The sequence below is a fragment of the Myxocyprinus asiaticus genome, chromosome 1 (genome assembly GCF_019703515.2).
Source record: "Myxocyprinus asiaticus isolate MX2 ecotype Aquarium Trade chromosome 1, UBuf_Myxa_2, whole genome shotgun sequence".
NCBI lineage: Eukaryota > Metazoa > Chordata > Actinopteri > Cypriniformes > Catostomidae > Myxocyprinus > Myxocyprinus asiaticus.
Window position 1 is genome coordinate 40927565 of NC_059344.1, and position 19267 is coordinate 40946831.

Consider the following 19267-nt stretch of genomic DNA (forward strand, 5'->3'; position numbering starts at 1 on the left):
GAAGAAGCACCCTTTATGCGTTACTGAACATCTCTTTGCATCAGCTGAGCACTTGCTTGAACAAATACTAAGGACAGTAGAGTTTTTGCAACAAGACCTGACGTGAAGGCGCTTTATTATACAGTACGGAATACAGTCTCATAAATCATCCCATTCACAACTCTCCAGTTTCAGTTAGAACCGATAAAAAGTTTCGACGGCGTGCGTTTACTTGCTCTGATCATTCATTTAGAGAGTGCTGTGAACATGTTTCTCATTTCAATGAACCTTGAGATCTGCGTGCGCTCATTTGTTTGTGGAGCGTCGGACAGTGAGCGCTAATACAGTATAAACCGCCCGCAGATGCTAGTCACTGATTGGTGAAAATTTATCCCCCCCCCCCCTGCCCATCAGCCGGTGCCACTATCGCCTACAGTGTACACAAACGCACTCGCCGCCTGTCATTGCTCAGCAGTCAGCTAGTGCTCTGTGTCCAGACCTGTATTCGCAAACAGAGGCAGCGCGCTTTACCCAAATGGACCTGGTGGATTTTACCTGAGGAGTGGCAGAGACAGGGCGATTTAAGCAATTAGCAATGTCTGTCTATTGCATTGCATGGATTTGCGGATTGTTACTTTCCCGGTTTTTGACGAGGTAACAGTAAAGTGCATGCATGGATTGCCTTTTCCTATTGCTTTGGACTTTACAAGTCCCTCTTGTGAACAGCACATCAGTGAGATTGCTGGCGAGTGTGTCGTTTGGAAACTTTATAAAGGCAGGTGACATGCTGAAAATTCTTCATTTCTTATAGTGGTTTTTACTAAGTCTCATTTAACTATTATTCACAAGTTAATTTTGTTGTTTATGTGCGCTTTTTGCAGGCTCTTCAGTTCTGTTGCTTCCACTCTGTGACATCAGCGTCAGTCTCATTTACCGGTGACTCCGGCTGCCTCTATCACGGTCTGTGCCTTTACATACTGCGATGATGGCAGTATTTCTTTTGAATGATAAGCCAGTGAATGATGCTGATAGCCACATGCGCTCGCGCTCTTAAACCAAAGAATGCACTATAATTTGACAAACTGTGACCATACTTGTCCTCCTTTTGGGAATACCTGCACACAGCCGTAATTTATAAATAGCATACGCTTTAGCATGCCACATGTGTACTGTGAATTAAGTGTTTATGTCAGTATCGTGCCCCCTTGGTTGCGCGCTGGCACGCGTACTGCATGTGCGTGCGCATTAAAGGGACTCCCTTAAAATCGCTTATATGCCGCATGCTACGAAAGCTAGTCAGAGAAAATGTATTCTCTTTTTTAACTTTCCATGGTCCTTGGGGTCGAATGTCTGAGAATACGAGTGAAAATTCGTTTCGTTACGAATTATATTATCAGATAAAAAGTAAAAAAAAAAAAGAAAAAAAGAAAAAAAAATGTTAAGACAACATGCACCCCAGCTGGCATGGACTCCAACATATAATATTCCAGCATGACGTAAGAATCTTTCAAACAACTTATTGAGTGCTTGAATTGCAGTTAAAGACACTTCTGTTTGTTTCATGTTTCAAAATGCCAAAACATTCAGTTTATTTTCATGTTTAAATGTGAAAACCCCATATAATTAGTGTGGTCTCAGACTTCTGAACCTCAGTGTATATGTACACATGCTCAGTGAGACTTCCACATAACAAGGTGATACAGCTAGTTTTAACATGACCTCACTGACCTAATTCTTGTTTGTGCATTTGAGAGAACATTCTGTTATTAAATCTCTACCATTGACTCACATTACATTATGTGAGACTAATGCAGTAATTAACAGGTGAAACCCACTCATGTCTAATATATTTGTATTAAGTTAGGTGATTTAAACTGTGTTTGTCTACCTTGCAGATTATGATTTTGCTACACCAGTGGAAGTGGACTCACTCGGAGGCTACATTTCCCACAACGTTTCAAGGCATAGTCGGAGTAGGAGGTCCCTCTCAGAAACTGGTGGTCTTGTGCACTATCATGTCACTGCATTTGGCAAGGAATTACACCTGGATCTACAGCCATCCCATGTGCTGGCAGAGGGGTTTACCATACAAACACTGGGTGCAAAGGGGATCAACACAGCAGCCCTTGACCCTGTCATTCATAACTGTCTCTACCAGGGTTCCATACGCAACCATTCTAAATCTTCTGTGGCTATATCCACATGCACTGGTCTGGTAAGTGTCTCCTCTTACACGCTGACTCAAGGATCTTCATGTACTCACTAAGTAAATTGACATGTTTAAAGAAGCTCTAAATGTTGCCATTATCTGCTACAGTTATGGAAAATATAATGTGCCTGAAGAGTATGGAAAAGACAAGTTCACTGGAGCACTGAAGTGAACCAAAGTGGAGACATAGCAGAGGGACATGGCTTGTGTGGGGTGGAGCGTTGAGCTTTGCTTGACAAATCTTGGCCTCTCTGTTTTCCTTCAGAGAGGATCACATGTCTCACCTTGGATGCTGGACTACTGTAAAACCATATCCAGTGTTCTGCAAAGAGTCTCTGCTTTGGCTCCAGGCTCTTTTGTTCCTTGTTTGCCCCGCTTTCCTGTCTCCCTTGTTCTCAACAATTAAAGCCAGAGTGATATTTCAAGCGCTTGGCTGCCAGCACTAATCTTTGCATTGTCATTTTCATTAGCACTTGCTTCTCCACAATAAAACAGCAGTGACCCATTCTTTTAAAACTGTGTGATAACACAATGTGATTTGGGAGCAATTGCATTTGTATAGAGTGCGAGAACTCTTTGATCTACAACCCTACCTCTTTGAAGCTCTATTTTTGCAGCAGTCTATAAAGGTGCCCCTATTTCAGATTTAGAGGGCACCAAACAAGACCTTTGTGTCCCTTCAGATTTTGTGCTTTAAAGTAAAGAAGAAAAAGGAAATGTCCAAGCGAAAAAGGGGTCTCTCACTCTGTCACTCTCTCTCTTTCACTCTCACTTTCTCTCGCCGTTTCATTGTTGGAATGAGAAAGAACGAGTCACAGAGGACTTTAACCCTTCCATGTCATCTCCCCTTGATGAGGAGCTTTGGATTAAGTACAAATGAGAACCCATTCATCCCTCTGCTGATCCGCAGCAACCCCTTGTGCCGTGAAAGTCTGAGGAGGCAGTTGCTTAGAGAGAGAGAGGTTTTGTGTGTTGAGAATGCCAGAGCAGAAGTGAAATAACTGCTTCTATGGATGAGAACTCCCACAGCTAGTACATTCAAAGGTACAATAGTTCTGCCCGTTGGGTTACTGAGTTAATGAAAGCCTGATTGGCTTGTACTAGTCCTCTTGCTCTCTGTTAAACAGTGCATAACATACCAGATGGAGAGGGTATTCTGTTGTTAAATGAAGAACAGTTGGTCTTGGCCTTTAAATCAGGAATGGGGATTTAGACTAAATCCTGCTTCATTTTGAGTTTTTAATTACTGTGCACTCTGTGCCCTTCAGTTGCTGCTATCACTTGCTTCGGATGGATTGTCTAGCCTCAGATTTAAGTGCTCGATCAAACAAGGACTTTGTTCCTATTTAATATACTGAGCTGTGTTTTTTAGTTGTAGAGCATCTTCTATCCAACCCTGAAACAACACACCTGAAAGCAGAAATATGGGGTCGACCGATATGTTTTTTTCAGGGCTGATACCGATAATGATCGTTAGTAATCAAGGAGACCCATAACCAATATTTGGGGCCGATATACTTTTGCAGTAAAAATAAAAATGTTAGTGTCAAAATTTACACTAACACAAACTCCAACACAAAATGTCTTTTAAATGCCTATGAACGTGTTTAATGAAATACTGCAAAACCGTATAGTTCAATATTATCTTTTGAAAAATACTGGAAAACAACCTATTAACATTTTTTTTTTTTTTTTTTTAAATAAATTGGAAGGAGCTCCTAGCAGCATTTATTTTGAACTGAAACTTTAAATATATAAAAATTATGAACTAAACCGTAGGGGTGTAAGAAAATATCGATACACTTGAGTATCGTGATATTATGTTTTGCAATACTGTATCGATTTTCAAAAACACTGTATCCATTTTTAATTACTAGCTTACATCCAAAGATTTGTGGCAGTGGCTCATTTTGTGTTGTGTTTAAACCCCCGACCGCTAGATTGCAGTGTTGTTATCTCTGAACGTAAACTGTGACAGGAAGTAACGTAAGGGCACACTGCTAACATTAGCATTAGCAAACCTAGCTAACTAGTTCCGTTACCACTGATGGAAGACGAAAGAGTTATACCGGCTCCCGCGGTGTACAGATCTGAAGTGTGGACACATTTTGGCTTCCACAATAAAGAAGGCACCAAGGAGATCGACAAGAGCCATGCTGTTTGCAAAATGTGCCATGCCAAAATTAAATACTTCGGGAACACAACGAATCTAATTCTGATGTACAGCTAACAGAACAGCAAATGGCTGAAGTTAAACTAGTGGATCCCTCTCAACTCACTCTGGAACAAGATAACACACCAAAGTTACCACCGACCTCAACTCGTGCAACCAAAATAACTCAGTGAATACTTTATTTCATTTGCAAAGATATCTCCTCGGTGTTGTAGAGAATGAAGGCTTCCGTAATATGGTGAATACAATGGAGCCTCGTTACACAATACTCTCCCGACAACACATAACTGACATCACTGTTCTCAAGTTGTACAAGGAAGTAAAAATGAGGGTGCTGGAATCTCTCAGCTCAGCTAAGAGAGTCGCTTTGACATGCGATGCATGGACATCGAGGGCCACTGAATCGTATGTAACCATAACAGCGCATCACATAATGGAGTGGACTATGGTGGTGTGATCTTTATACTTTGACAGTTTTCCTAAAATTAGATTTACGAAATCGCAATATATCGCATTGCTTATAGTATCGCAATATATCGCTATAATATATTGAATCTTAACCCCTGTATCGTGATATATATCGTATCGCCAGATTCTTGCCAATACATAGCCCTACTAAACCGCTCATAACAGAATGTTATATATTAACGTGATAACAGACAAGAATCAATGTTACTGGATTTAACACTCTTCATGTAGCTTACTGGCTAGCCCATTTAGTCAAGTGCAAAAAGGGCAATGGGATTTTATTCACAACAGAGGTGAAAGATTTAACCCTAGCAAAGTTGATGTTACATTTGCATAACCTTCTAACGTTGGTTAGCTAGCTACCACTATCAATGCTATCATCAGCTATAACACGTAAAAACACCAACTCATACGGGCGAGTACTCTGTTAAATCAGTCCTTATCTCTGCCACCCATCTATAAGCTGCTCACTGTATTTCTACGGAACGGTCTACTGTTATTGAAATAACTGCGTCTGCAGCTCTACTATGCTGCGCCTCATGTTGCGGGCCAGGGGAGAGAGGCAATGCCTGCGGAGCTCGAAAGGGCATTAATAAAGCATGTTCATTCAGTGCTAGAGAAAAATATTCAAAGACAGCACGAAATGAGTTCGAATCCAGGGTGTGCTGAGTGACTCCAGCCAGGTCTCCTAAGCAAACAAATTAGCCCGGTTGCTAGGGAGGGTAGAGTCACATGGGGTAACCTCCTTGTGGTCGCGTTTAGGGGTTCTCGCTCTCAATGGGGTGCATGGTAATTTGTGCGTGGATCGCGGAGAGTAGCATGAGCCTCATGCACAGTGAGCTACGTGATAAGATGCGTGGATTGACTGTCTCAGAAGCAGAGGTAACTGAGACTTGTCCTCCGCCACCCGGATTGAGGTGAGTAACCGCGTCACCACGAGGACCTACTAAGTAGTGGGAATTGGGCATTCCAAATTGGGAGAAAAGGGGATAAAAAAATAAAAAAAGACATAGCACGAGAGATCAGTGCTATCTACGCCCTGGAGCGCTTGCTGTGTACACAGCTTCTTTGTTTTGTCGCGCTGCTAAACTAAAGTGTAGTAATGGTGAGATGGGGCAACAATTGTCATGATGTCTCGCGGTCCAGATGGAACAAATCCGGGGTCCGGATCCCTGGACTGATGTTTATTGCAACTTCAGTTCTGCATTCTTACCTTTGAAAACAACTTGTCTTCTCATTGATTCAACTTTCTCTCACTGCTTTCCTCTTTCCCACCTCTCCACGAATACGGAGTACAGTGCTGATTGGCCATTTACTTGTGACAAATAACCAATCCTATAATACTGTGGGCAGGACATTGAGCCAGACTACAAGCAGTAACCTTTCAGAGAGAGGTGGTGATCTTTCATAATACAACATAGGTTATTGATGGATTAGGTTTTGACACTGTTTAAAACAAACCATTATGTTGCTTCGAAGATTTGTTTGATACATGACTGTGCTGGGCACTCTCTCATGGCTAATTGACTAGCTTTAACTCATTCCCAGTCCTGGCAGCACATCATGCAGGTAATGAAGTAGAAGACTTGGCTTGTTCTTTGTCAGTTTGTGCTAAAATACACCATTGTTTGTTTACAATCAGCATGTTAGAAAATGCTGCTAGGTAAGCTTACAAAAGGTTGACTAAATTGCCTTAGGTTATAAATGTTGATATTGTGAGTCAATTAAATTATCTCATTCAAGCCATGTTGATTTTTGTAAATGCTCTGTGAAGGTGTTTTGCTAGCTGTTTGGTATCCCAAATGAAGGAAACCCCCAGCTTGTTCTTACTGGGTGTCAACAGAGAAGCATCAGTTCTCTATAAAGAGAGAAAAATTATTAAATTACCCTCCCATAGTTTCAAACTTATGTGACCTTTCTTACATGGAACACAAAAAGAGATGTTTTGCAGAATGACAGATTCAGTCACTATTCTCTTATTCATGTAGTAAAATTAAATGGTGTCTGAGGCTGACATTGTGTCTAATATTGACTTTTGCATTTCTCAGAGGAAAGAAAGTCAAAAGGGGTTTGAAAAACAGTGACAGAATTGTCATTTTTGGGTGAACTATCCCCTTGCTCAGTCTAGCTCTCATACTTATTGCACTTTTCCACTGCACGGTATGGTTCGTCTCAACTCGACTCTGCTCGCTTTACATTTCTGAGCTTGCTTTTCCAATACAGTTTAGTGCAGCCTCAACGTGGGTGGGATTATAGGCTGATCGTCATAGTTGTGCTGCCTCTTCTGCCATGACATCATCTTAAATGTGACACAAACACACAACAAAGGAGCAATGGTTGTTTTAGAAGCAAGCTTTCCAGTAGCTGGTCAACTAAATAAGTGAAGCTTTCAAGCAGAATATAGAGTTAACGTAACAAAACGAATCATCCTCCATCGTAGACTCCAACAATGCCGTGGACGAGTCCAGGGCACTCTCCCTCCCATTGCTCGCCAGTCTATTGCCATAGATAGCGTCCATTTGGTCGAACCACTTCCACTTTCTTCTGTTTGAACCACTCCGGCTGTTGTGGTCCTTGATTGTTCTGTAGTCACTTTTAAGTTTTTTTAACTTTTCCCTACACTGTTGGTAGGTCTGGTGGTAGCCGTGTGTGGCCAACAGCTGCTGAGACATTTCCTGAAAGACTTTTTCGTTTCGTGTCGCCCCATCCAGCTCTCGTTGGATCCTCTCCTTGGCTACTAATGAGAGGAACGTCTGCACCTCGTTTATTGACCACGGCGTGGTTTTGTGCACAGCCATTTCTTTTTACAATTTGAAAGTCGAGTGAACAAATGATACTGCTATCGCTGTTGCTAAATTTAAAACTAGTGGGTTGATGTCCCGTGTTGCAAATCCAGTGACGCTGGTAGTGACAATTCTCTCTGACCAATCAGTGATCTGCAGGGTTTTGACGTCACATTTAGTATCGGCTCAGCTCCCTTGGAACCTCGACGAGGTGGTACTAAAAAAAGTACCAGGTACTATCCACAGTGGAAAACCCCCAAAAAGCGAGCAGAGTCAAGTCGAGTCGAGCCGTACCATGCAGTAGATTAGCCCCATAAGATGAGCCCAAACTTTTCTGGGTAAGGCCAAAAACAGTGAAGGTGAGGAAGTAGTGACAGTCAGTTTATCTAAGTATAATAAATTATCCTTCTAATCTTTTGAATGTTTTATGAGCATAGCTTTGTAGGGTAGAGGATCCATTAATTTGCCCTCCACTGAATTTCAGCTCTTTCCAAACATGTCCAATCATGCTGAACTCAGACATGACCTTTCACAAGCCCTCCAAGTGGGCTCTTCTGTTCACGGTCAGACTATCACTTATATTTTCACCTAGTTACTATTTACATGACAGGACACAGGAAATAAATTCTTATATTCTTATCTTATATTCTCATATTCACACCTAAGCACACCTATTTAAATGGATCTATTGCTCATATCAAATTAATCAAATGAATGACAAGCCTAGTGATTGATTAGATTATGTGAGATAATTTTAAAGACATAAATATTGTAAATTCATGTAAATCACACACCTTAAGATCCATTACGTAAGCTGTGTAAACAGAGAAAACCCCCCCCCCTCATAATTAGATCAATTAAGTACTACACACAGATGTTATGAGGTGTTAGGCACTTTTGCTGAGCAGGTTTCCCACAGACTCTCTTTGTCTGGCAGAGGCTTTAGGGTTGGGGGAGTGGTTTGGTTCATGAAGTCTTTTTGGATGGCAAAGTGCTCTTTTATCTTTTATGGACAGCCCGGCCCATAGTCCAGCCTTGTGGGTGCTAGACTGTCTGTGAATGTGTGAGGTGCAGTTAGAGGTGTGTATGTGAATGTGTGTGTGAATTGCCGCTGAAACACTTCAGCTGTGTTTATTCAGCACCAGACCTGCTGGTTCAGGCTGATGCGCTAACGTGTGGGATTGCATTTAGGGATAGTTGTGATGCTAATTCACTCTGACTGGAAAGGAGGAAAGCTGTCAGTGCACTCAAAGCTTGTCTGGATAAACTGCAGTGAGTGTAGAGCACTGGGCCTTTCAAACATCAATGGAAGAGAATGGCCGGAATTTACCATATACAGACTTCGAGAACAAATTATGTGGCTTTGGAAATTGCGAGAAAAGGCTTTGGGGTTTCCATCAGGCATGTTTTTCATTAGGATAGCAATCCAACATTGTGATACATTGCAATGTATTGAATGGTAATTTGTGACATATGCATTGTGTTGTGTATCATATTATGATTTATTTAATGAGTAACGATACCAAGTCCTACAGCAACATACCTGGGTCTGGTTTGGCATTCTTCCTGCCACCCTCTCTTTGACAAGCTGCTTGAACAGACTCAGTTCTTTGGATTAACCACTCTGTGTCTGCTAGCTGAGACTTCAATGAGATGCACCACTGGAGAGAGGAGACAATGCTCAGGTGATGTGGCGGATATTTATACTTGTCTGAGTTTTGGAAGAGCAGACAGAATAATTGAAAACAGAGTGAATATAGGCTGGGCTCCTTTGTAGTTACAAATGTTCCCCACTCCCCAGTTCATAATTCACAGTGTGTTATGCCATGTTAGCACTGTGGCAGTTGCCATGGTCTATTCCCTGGTGGTCTCCGTGGTGACAGTGATGTAGAGGCTGCTTGGAGATGCCAGAGAAAGAGGTCCGGTGAGAGAGAGAGAGAGCGAGGAGCAAAGGCAGGCTGCTCCCTCTCTGTTCCTGTAATAGTCATTGTCCTCACTCTCTTCAAGACTAAAAACTAACAGGCAGTGGTGTAGTGGCTGTCACACTCGTGTTGAGAAGCCATACATATTATAAGGAATCACAGATCTAGTGCCTAGAATGATTTGGCACTGACATTTTAAAATGCTAATTTTCCTTTGTGGTTTCATTATGCTCATGCATCTCTCTGATAGTAACAGTGTTATAAAATGACACCCTTTTGACATAAAAAAAAATAAGCTGTGTGATATCTGAGGCTTGGGCAGCAGCTTCATCTTTTAAATTAATCTCTTGTTTAGTTTATTTAGTATTAATTAGTTTACTAATTCAGGTCTGAAGTAATGGTGAAATTAAATTTATTTTCTGAAGAATGATTAATTAGAGAAAAACCTAAAAGAACCTTTTATAAGACCTAAGAAATACACTTTCATTTATACATACATGTAGACTGGGGTTCAAACGAATTACTGAATTGTTTATTTGAATTGATTCATTTACATGAACCATCCGAAAGAACCAATTCACTAAAGTGAATTGGACTCCCCAAAGCAACATAGCTGAATTAGTGAATCGTTTATTTTAACTGATTCATGTGCACGAACTGCTCCAGCAACCCAATTCACTTATATGTTTTTTCTCGGCGCGAATCAAAATAAACTGGTGAATCATTTATTTGAACCAGTTCGTTTATAAGAACTGTCTGAACTCATCAATTCACTAAAATAAATTTTACTTTTCAATTCAAAATAAGTGAATTAGTGAATCATTTATTGTAACTGGTTCATTTATATGAACTGCTCCACTGAACCGATTCACTTTAATGCTTTGGACTTCTCATCGCCATAAATAAGAGAGAGGTTGGTTTAGGTGAGTGTGTTTGTTTACTATCTCGGCTGTATTGCTTTGTGTGCAATATAATGTAAGAAAAAATAAAATAAAAAAACGATGTAATGTTTTGTAACGCTACACACTTGTTGGAAAAAGTACTGTAGCATGTTAAAAGTTTTAAAAGCTAGCTCTATTGTGACAATAGATGATCTTCTGTCGTCTTACTCAAAAAACATAGCTAAAGTGGTGTAAGTGATTTTTTTTTAATCAATTGACATGAAGGAATTGTTCCTATTACCTGTCAGATAGCCTATCACTGAAATAGGTGCCATGAAATGTCACACCTATCTATGTAACAGCCCTAGGCTCAGCAAACAGCTGCGGAAAAAATATCCGAGGGACGCAGTCAGATCCTTTGTTCAGCCAATCAGAAGATGTTCTGCCTGTCAATCATTATGCATGTTGACAGAGCAGCCCATAAATGCTTGTATTTGTGCCTGTACTAGGTCATAAGGTCGTGTGGCGAAATGCTCAAGAGGACACATCGCCCTCCATCTGCTCCAACACAACAGTCTCTAATGTGTCTGTGTGTGTGGGATTTTGGAAAAAGGGGGCTTGGCAAATTCAACGGCTGGTCTAGTGGAAGATCCAGAATGGCTTAATTTGCTTACAGCACCTTTAAGTTGCTACCTTAGCTACTTCCCAACACAGAAAGTACCCATATGATGCTAGTATAAGAAATGTGTCAGTAGACATTTAGAATCAGAACAGACAGTTTAGAATACGAAGAATGACTCAGTTTGTGAAGGTCCACATTTTTTAAATGTCCTTGCAGTGTCCCTAATTTGTCTATGGAAACAGAGTCCACACTCATTCTCTTCACTGTAGTCTCTTGAGTTGATGCTCTGGTCAAATGCAACTCAAGCAGTGGTGGAATGCAGATGTGTTTTAAGGCTGGGTAATAAGCAGCTTTGGTTTTCTCACTGTTCCCTTCCAGCCTTTAACAGCATGTAAGCACTTACTCATTCAGATTATAATACCATGGTTGGAGTCTTAAAAAAGCACTTATAGTTTACACAAAGAAATGCTAATTATGTCTCATAGATTCACAGAAACAGGCATTAAATGATTTCCCTTACTTGCACTGAAGACATTCGAGTGATGTAGTCAAAGGCAGATCATATGGAACCCACATAAACAGAGTAGTGCTTTGAGAGCCATGGTTTCTTAGTTAATTCCTGACATCTGATATTCCTTTGAAAATGTGAAGGATCTAACTCTAAATCTTATAGTCTCACTGAGGGTAGTATGAGTTAAAAGACCTCTAGTGGTTTTTGTGTTTGCTGTGAAAATGAAACATGTTTATCTGGCTGACGTTGGCCCTCTAATCAACATCTTTTACAAGTGTTTCTTGAAGGAGATAACTGGAAGTCTGACACATGAATGTGAAACCAGAAGAAGAGACTGTGGTTGAATTCTTCCCATCTTTCCTTGAATGTAACTGAATGAAATTGTAATTGTAATTAAATTAAGGCTTTAAGTCATCATTCGGTTTATGAAGAAGGGTGTATTTAAGTACTTGTTTCATTATGTGATGACCTGTCACATATTGTTACATAAAAACTTGCTTTCCACTGACTATATTTAATCAGTGCTAATTTTAAGTGAGTGCTGTTGTGTCTGATTTTTTTTAACCTTTTGTAGAATGAAGTTTTGAAATTGTGCTACTTAAAAGCATCACTATTTAGTGACCCTCTTGCCTATGTCAAATACACAAACTGATGTAGTGATAATAGGATCCCCACAGTCCAGCAAAAGTTTGTTCTTGTCAGTTAGTTTCCTCTCTCATGTCTTCAGCCAGCTCCTTTCTGTCCTCATCCCCTCAAAAATAAAAAATAAAAAAAAAAGAAAAGAAAAGAAAAGTGGAACTTGGTCCAGATGGTTTTACGCCCATTATCGAAGCAAGGCACCTCCATCTGCTAACTGCTGAACAAAGTTGTTAGATATTTTACAGTAAAGTTTGGTATGTCTATAAAACAAATGGAGTACATGTGTTATGATTGTGTGAAGCGGACTGCGGACCACTTGTAGTGGCCCTCCAGGATGTTGGTTAAACACAAGCTTAATGGGTGGCTTGTATGGGAAGGGCTTCACTGCAGGAAGCTCATCTCGGGTAATGTGCAAACAGGTTTCATTCAGGAAAGGGCCAGTCAGTCAGCCTTGTGAATCAGCTGAGGCTGTATTTTGTCTTGCATCCCCACACTTTGATGACGCTTTGGATTTGTCAGAGTCATGCCAAGGGTTTTCGTCTGTGCACTCCTAAGGAGTAATTAAGTTATTTCTTCAGGCAACAATAAATATAACAATATAAGCATTGTTATATAACAATATAAACACTATAAAGCAACAGTAAATGGAACAATAACTTAACAATGACTAATAGGTAAAGTATTGACAATACAGTATGTACAGTCCACAGGCAATATTTCATATTTATATGAAATACTGAATATGTATATATACAGTATATATACAGTTGAGACATACAACAAATGATGAAATAACCCCACATACTTTTACAACAATACATTGCACTGTATTGCAAATGCAACTAGACAATTTTAAACACCCGTAATGCTGTAAGATTGATCATGTTTACCTGAGGGAAAGAAGTGGATTATAATGAAGAGAAATGGTTCATTTTATTTGTCAGTGTGTGGTTTCAAATGTAAAGATGTGCACAAACCCACATCACAGTGTTGGGAGTTGTCAAGTTATTTTTGAAAGTAGTGTTTCATCATTTGTGCAGAGCATGCATCAATGCCGTTGGTTTTCTGGTTGTAAGTAAAGTTTTAATGCAAAACTACACTGTAATTCCAACATGCTAATAGTAGGGTGATACAGCGCTATTATCATCAAAAAAGAAAGTTAACCCTTTTATTTAAATGAAGTAAATTACATACTACCATTCTCTGGTAGATTTGTATGTGGCAGACATTAGCCTGTGTTATGTGTATAATCTGTAAATATGTGTGCGTGTGTTTGTTTGTGTGTTCAATGTTATAAATGCTTCAATGCAGATATAGATTTTACAGTGGAACACTATAACTACTGTATGAATCACATACACACACAGGCTACACACATACTGTACACACATAGAGAGAATGAAAAAAATGTCCTGAGACAGTCAAATGCATTTTTACATCCAGTATGTTTATGTTTTACTGTGTGTTGCATTTTTCAAGTAATGGTAGCAGCTGAGAGTTTTACACTGCTTGTGTGTTTGTGCAATTGTGTGTATTTATTAGGGCTGTGAAATTTAATATGTTAATTTCCTAGATTATTTTTTGTTTTTAACGTGTAAAAAAAATAACGCAATTAATGCAGTATCCATTATTTTTTACTTCCTAAAACTTAACGTGATAGGAGAAAGGTGTCCTGAGTTGTTCCTGGCAAGCTACTCATCCTCTCCGGCTCTGATTAGGGTGGGGGAAGGATTAGGGCATCTTCTGCCTGCCAGGAACAAACCCAGGCACCTTTGTACAATGGGCAAAACTTCAGTAATGTTTTCCCCCACTCTCTGTGGCTAAAACTGGCATATATATTTTAAGGAGTTACATGCTCAAATCAACTGCACATCCTAGCACAGAAACTGATTGTGTGGAGCAGTGCACGCTTATTCATTACACACGACTCATGTCCTGGGCATAATAAACATGCAAGCAGATTTACTGTACAGTGAATGGAGACTTTACCCGTAAGTGTTGAGCCAGGCATGCGAGAGATATGGGGCGGCTGCCGTACCTCTTCGCATCGCCTGTAAATACACAACTACTGTCGTCTGAACCAGAGTCAAAAGTGAAACCTCGAAAGAGAGACCCAGTGTGTCCTCGATGGAGAATGAGAAGGACCTGGCCATTCAGCAAGCTGCAGCCAGGTATACTTGTAGAGACTGAATGGCAACCAGAGAAAATAATAGTTTTGATATTTTAAACTTCAGCAAATTAAATTTCAACATTCAGTGTTTTATATCTGTATATATAGTGTCTAAAAATGCATTGGCAATGAACACTTAAGTTTCTTAAGTTTCCAATAAAGTTTGATATGAATACAATCTGCCCAAAGCTTTACACAGCACAAAGAGCACTACAGAGCACTGGTATTTCGAGACACATTTTCAAGTTCAAGTTTCAAGTTCTTTTTAACATGTTCTGTGTGAACAGCCCCTAATTTCTGCATGACTTGAGACACCAAACAGAATTGCAAAAATAACGACTGTTTCCAAAAAGATTTCTCAAACATTCCCATTGCCCCCTGTCTGCTTGATCACAGTTGAGCTCTCCCTCTTGCCTGTGATCAGGGTTGTAGGTGCTGGAAAATTATAACAGCTCAGTTCTCTCAGTTTTTCTTTTGACTTCAGTTAGTGGAAAGAAATGCAAGAAAACTGTCTCTTGTTATGATTGTATTACTCATACTTAGCCTGCTGGATCTTTGAATCAGTCAGAGACAAACATTCTCTTCATTGTCCCCATCCAATTTGAATCAGCAATGGTTGTAACAGTAGGCTTTGTCTGGAGCTTCCAGAACTCCTGGCTTGGGACACATTTATGCCATAAGAGGAGAGGCCAGCATTGGTCTGGAGAGGCACGAGTGGCCCTGTTGCCCTGTGTCTAATGGTGGGAGCAGATGCCCCAGATAATTGTGGCAGCCTGGCATGGTCTACCACTGTTTTCACAGCATGCGCTTTTGCGGGCACCGCCTCAGCCCTGGGAGTGCCCCATGTTTACTTTGCCACCTGCAAGGTGGGAGGGGTTGGGGCAGGCGGGATCAAACAGACAGGGGTGTAAAAAACAGAAGGGGGCTAAATCAATGACTGAATATACAACTATTCTGCAAGGATTTGCTTGTACCTTGAGGATGGGATTAGACAGAAATTCCAAAGTCAGACAGAATGTAGGAGGTTCAGCAGTCTGGGAGACAGAGGTTAAAGATCTGGTCTTAAAGGGAGAAGATGACCTCAGCTCGGGGAAGTAGAGGCCAAGACAGCGGCTCAAGCTAATCAGGAAGGTGCACTGTACCATAACACTCTCAAGTATGGTTTCAAACACCACAGGTCTCTAAATATTATGTTCAAATTTGTCATGTTGCCAATATTTATGAAACTTAATATTTCTTAATATCAATATTTATTCCATTTCCTTGCCAGACTGAAGAGGGGATGTTTTTTTTAAATATGTATTTTTTTTTTATCCAGGACAGAGTTGCTCATCTTCAGTGCTGTATGTTTTATTATAGTTTGGGGGTCATGTAGATACTGTAATATATTCCCTTCACTCTAACCTCACAATAACCTAGAATGGTAAGTTAAAGAGAGTGGGATGCCTTCTCAGAGTAGTCTTACAGGGATAGTTCACCCAAAAGTAAAAAAATAAAATATGTAATCATTTACTCAGCTTTATATTGTTACAAACCCATAACTTTCTTTTTTATGTGGAACGCAAAAGGAAATATTAGGTAGAATGTTAACCTCAGTCACCATTCACTTTCATTGCATCTTTTTTCCATACTGACTGAGGCTAACATTCTGCGTAACATCTCATTTTGGGTTCCACATAGTCATACGGGGGTGAGTAAATGTTTATTTTTCACATTTGTAGAACAGAACTTTCATTTTTGTTTGAAATATTTTTTTAATATATGCATTATGTATATATTTGGCAATAATGGCTCTGCCAAGATCAATGTGGTCCTGGCACTGTTGGTTGGGTTAATAATATGTTTTAACATGCCATTTATATGTTGCAACACATCTACTTAGCAATGCCAGGTTTGTCAGGAGTTACTGATTGTAATCGTTGTTGCTAAATTAATGATATTCTTGCATCAACAGTCAGTTAATAAAGCAGGAGTATGTTTGGAAACACTGAACAGGAAAGAGACAAAAGACAATCAATCAATAAAGCAGCATCTATTTTATAATTTACCACACTATAAAACTGTCAGGAAGAGCAGTAAAGCAACCTGTCATTGACTCTTTTTAAACCTCAATAAACAGGTTTATGTACTGTATGCTTATCATGTAAACCTAAAGAACGTAATTAACCTAATGTATAATGCAAATAATCATAATGTAAACCTGAAAAACCTAATATAACTCTAACCTAATGGATAATGTAAATAATCAAAATATAAACCTAGATAACCTAGATAATGTAAATCTAACCTAATATACATTGTAAAAAATCATATTGAAAACCTAAATAACCTTATGTAAATCAAACCTAATGTATAATTCCAACAATCACAATGTTAACCTAAAGAAATGTATGTAAATCTAACCTAATATAGTATAATGCAAACAATCATAATGCAACTGTAAAGAAACTAATGTCAATCTAACGTAAAGTACAATGCAAATAATTACAGTATAATGTAAACCTAAAGAACCTTGTGTAATTCTAACCAATTGTATAATGCAATCTTAATGTAAACCTAAAAAACCTTATGTGAATCTAACCTTATATACAATTCAAACAATTACATTGATAACCTAAAAAAACCTTGTACAATTCTAACCAAATGTATAATGCAAAGTCTCATAATGCAAACCTTAAGATCCTCATATAAATCTAACCTAGTGTATAATGCAATCAGAAATAATACTCAATACAAAAACCTAATGTACAATCCAAAGACTCATCATGCAAACCTAATGTAACCTAAGGAAAGGACATAACTTGAATTCATGTTTGCTTAATCATGCTGACAACATATTGCTTTTGAATTATAAGACTCAGAATTGCCAGTAAAGTTTGTCCTTAAAACGGGTTAATGCTGAAATGTTGTTACATTTGCTGGAAACGGGGCCCTTTGGCTGTTTCTTTCTGAACTTGCAAATTTGAGACTGCATCGTAGAAACACAGACCCAAACCAAATAAATGGTGGAATAAATGTGGAAACACATCTGTATGAATTATAATGAAGCAATTAAGGTCTGACAAGTTTTATTAGTAATGGCTGAATGTGCGCATGTGTTGGCTTGCTGTAGATGTGTCCCACGGCACCAATGCTTGTCACTATCATAGAAGACGATAAGGTTTGGGCTCGCCTTTGACCCTGCACCTCATTAATCAACTGCTTATGAATATCTGACCTCCTCCGCTTACCTCTCAAACATGCCATCTAATTCTAATTCACACACAAACACCCCCCCATACACCCCCCCGCCGACACACACACACACATACATTGGTGCAGCTATCATTATGAGGACTCTCCATAGACATAATGATTTTTATACTGTACAAACTATAGATTCTATCCACTAACCCTAAACCTACCCCTCACAAAAAACTTTCTGCATTTTTACATTTTCAATAAAACATTGTTTAGTATGTTTTTTAAGCGATCTGAATTATGGGGACACTAGAAAATCCTCATAAACCACATTTATAGCATAATACCCTTGTAATTACCAGTTTGTAACCTAAAAATATGTCCTCGTAAACCACTTAACCCCCCCCCCCCCCCCAGTTAAGAGCTAGTCAAAAAAAAAAAAAAAAAAAAAGGGATCCTTGTTTGAACACCACATGCATGCTGCGTTTTGGACAAGTATACATAACACAACTAATGCTGCTTTTCAGCAGGGTGATATAACTGAATATAAAATGTACAAACGGCTTTTGGAAAGATGATATAGGGTCCCTCATAGTTTATCCTCAAAGACAGGGAGGATCCTGCTCAGGCAGGGAGTTAATTAGAGAGTGTTGTTGAGAGTGGATGTAGATATAAGAGGTTCTCCTCACAAGAGTCAGTCATACCTGTCATGCCTGGCTTGTGGCTAAGTTAATCGTCACTGTAAAACAAGATGCTGAAAGCTTATGTTGCATATGAAGTTTCTCTGCTTTCTGTACTAAAATATTGATAAATGGGGAGCTCCTAAAGATGCCCCAGGCTGCTCTACATCCCTGCCATACCATCATTTGTTTATTGTGTAGTGACAGCTGTAACTATGGTGATGCCCATTTTTTGTGATTCGGGAACAGCTGTTTTTTAAACGCTGAAGTTCCAGCTGGAGGGACTACAAATCCCCCACCACTTGGAATGTTAAATAGCTTTGTCTCTGCTCTGATGGTCTCCTGGAGGGCTTGTCTCCTGTGACATCAAACACACCTAAATGCCTGCTTTACTTTGAGAGGTCCATTTCTTGGATTTGATGTATTTTTAGTTCCACATCTGCATGCTGGGACTATATCTAGTCAATGTCTCTAGTCTCTAGTCTCTAGTCACCTTTGATATAGGAATATGGCAGGTAAAATACTATCGATAGCATTTTGCAGTTTCAACGATTGCCCCGTAATCAACAGTTAATCAACAGTTCACCAAAAAATGAAAATTCTGTCATAATATACTCACCCTTATGTTGTTCTGAACTCATATGCCTTTCTTATGTGGAACACAAAAGGAGAAGCTTTAATGAATATTGCAAGTCAACTTTCAATAAAATGACAGTGGATATTGCCTGACTTTAAAGTTTAAAAAAGGACCCAAAAGTATAATAAAAGTGCGACTTGTACAACATATTCCAAGTCTTCTGAAGTATATGATAGGTTTAAGAAAACAACCTGAAATTTTAGTTATTTTTCAGCAATGTCTTTTGCACGTTCGTGAGTTCTATGAGAGGAGCTCGTTCACAGTGGCTTGCGTATTTGCAAACTTGCATTGATTTTAGCGCTAAACAATGGAATTTCTACCATGACCACTTGAGCCATGATATACATTTATTTAATATGTATTGTAATTTGGCAATATTTCTTTAATCTTTTATATTCAGAATGCATACTGAA

At 39.3% G+C, this 19267-nt stretch overlaps 1 protein-coding gene across 1 annotated transcript in view; it reads left to right on the forward strand.

The window, feature by feature from the left end:
• The first annotated feature begins 467 nt into the window (after positions 1–467).
• The window catches only part of LOC127441719 (A disintegrin and metalloproteinase with thrombospondin motifs 18-like), a 77698-nt gene continuing 58898 nt past the window's right edge, over positions 468–19267 (forward strand). The window contains exons 1-3 of the mRNA XM_051699363.1: positions 468–754; positions 861–939; positions 1875–2194. Coding sequence (XP_051555323.1) covers positions 653–754; positions 861–939; positions 1875–2194 — 501 coding nt within the window. The 5' untranslated portion in view covers positions 468–652. The remainder of the gene's footprint in view (positions 755–860; positions 940–1874; positions 2195–19267) is intronic.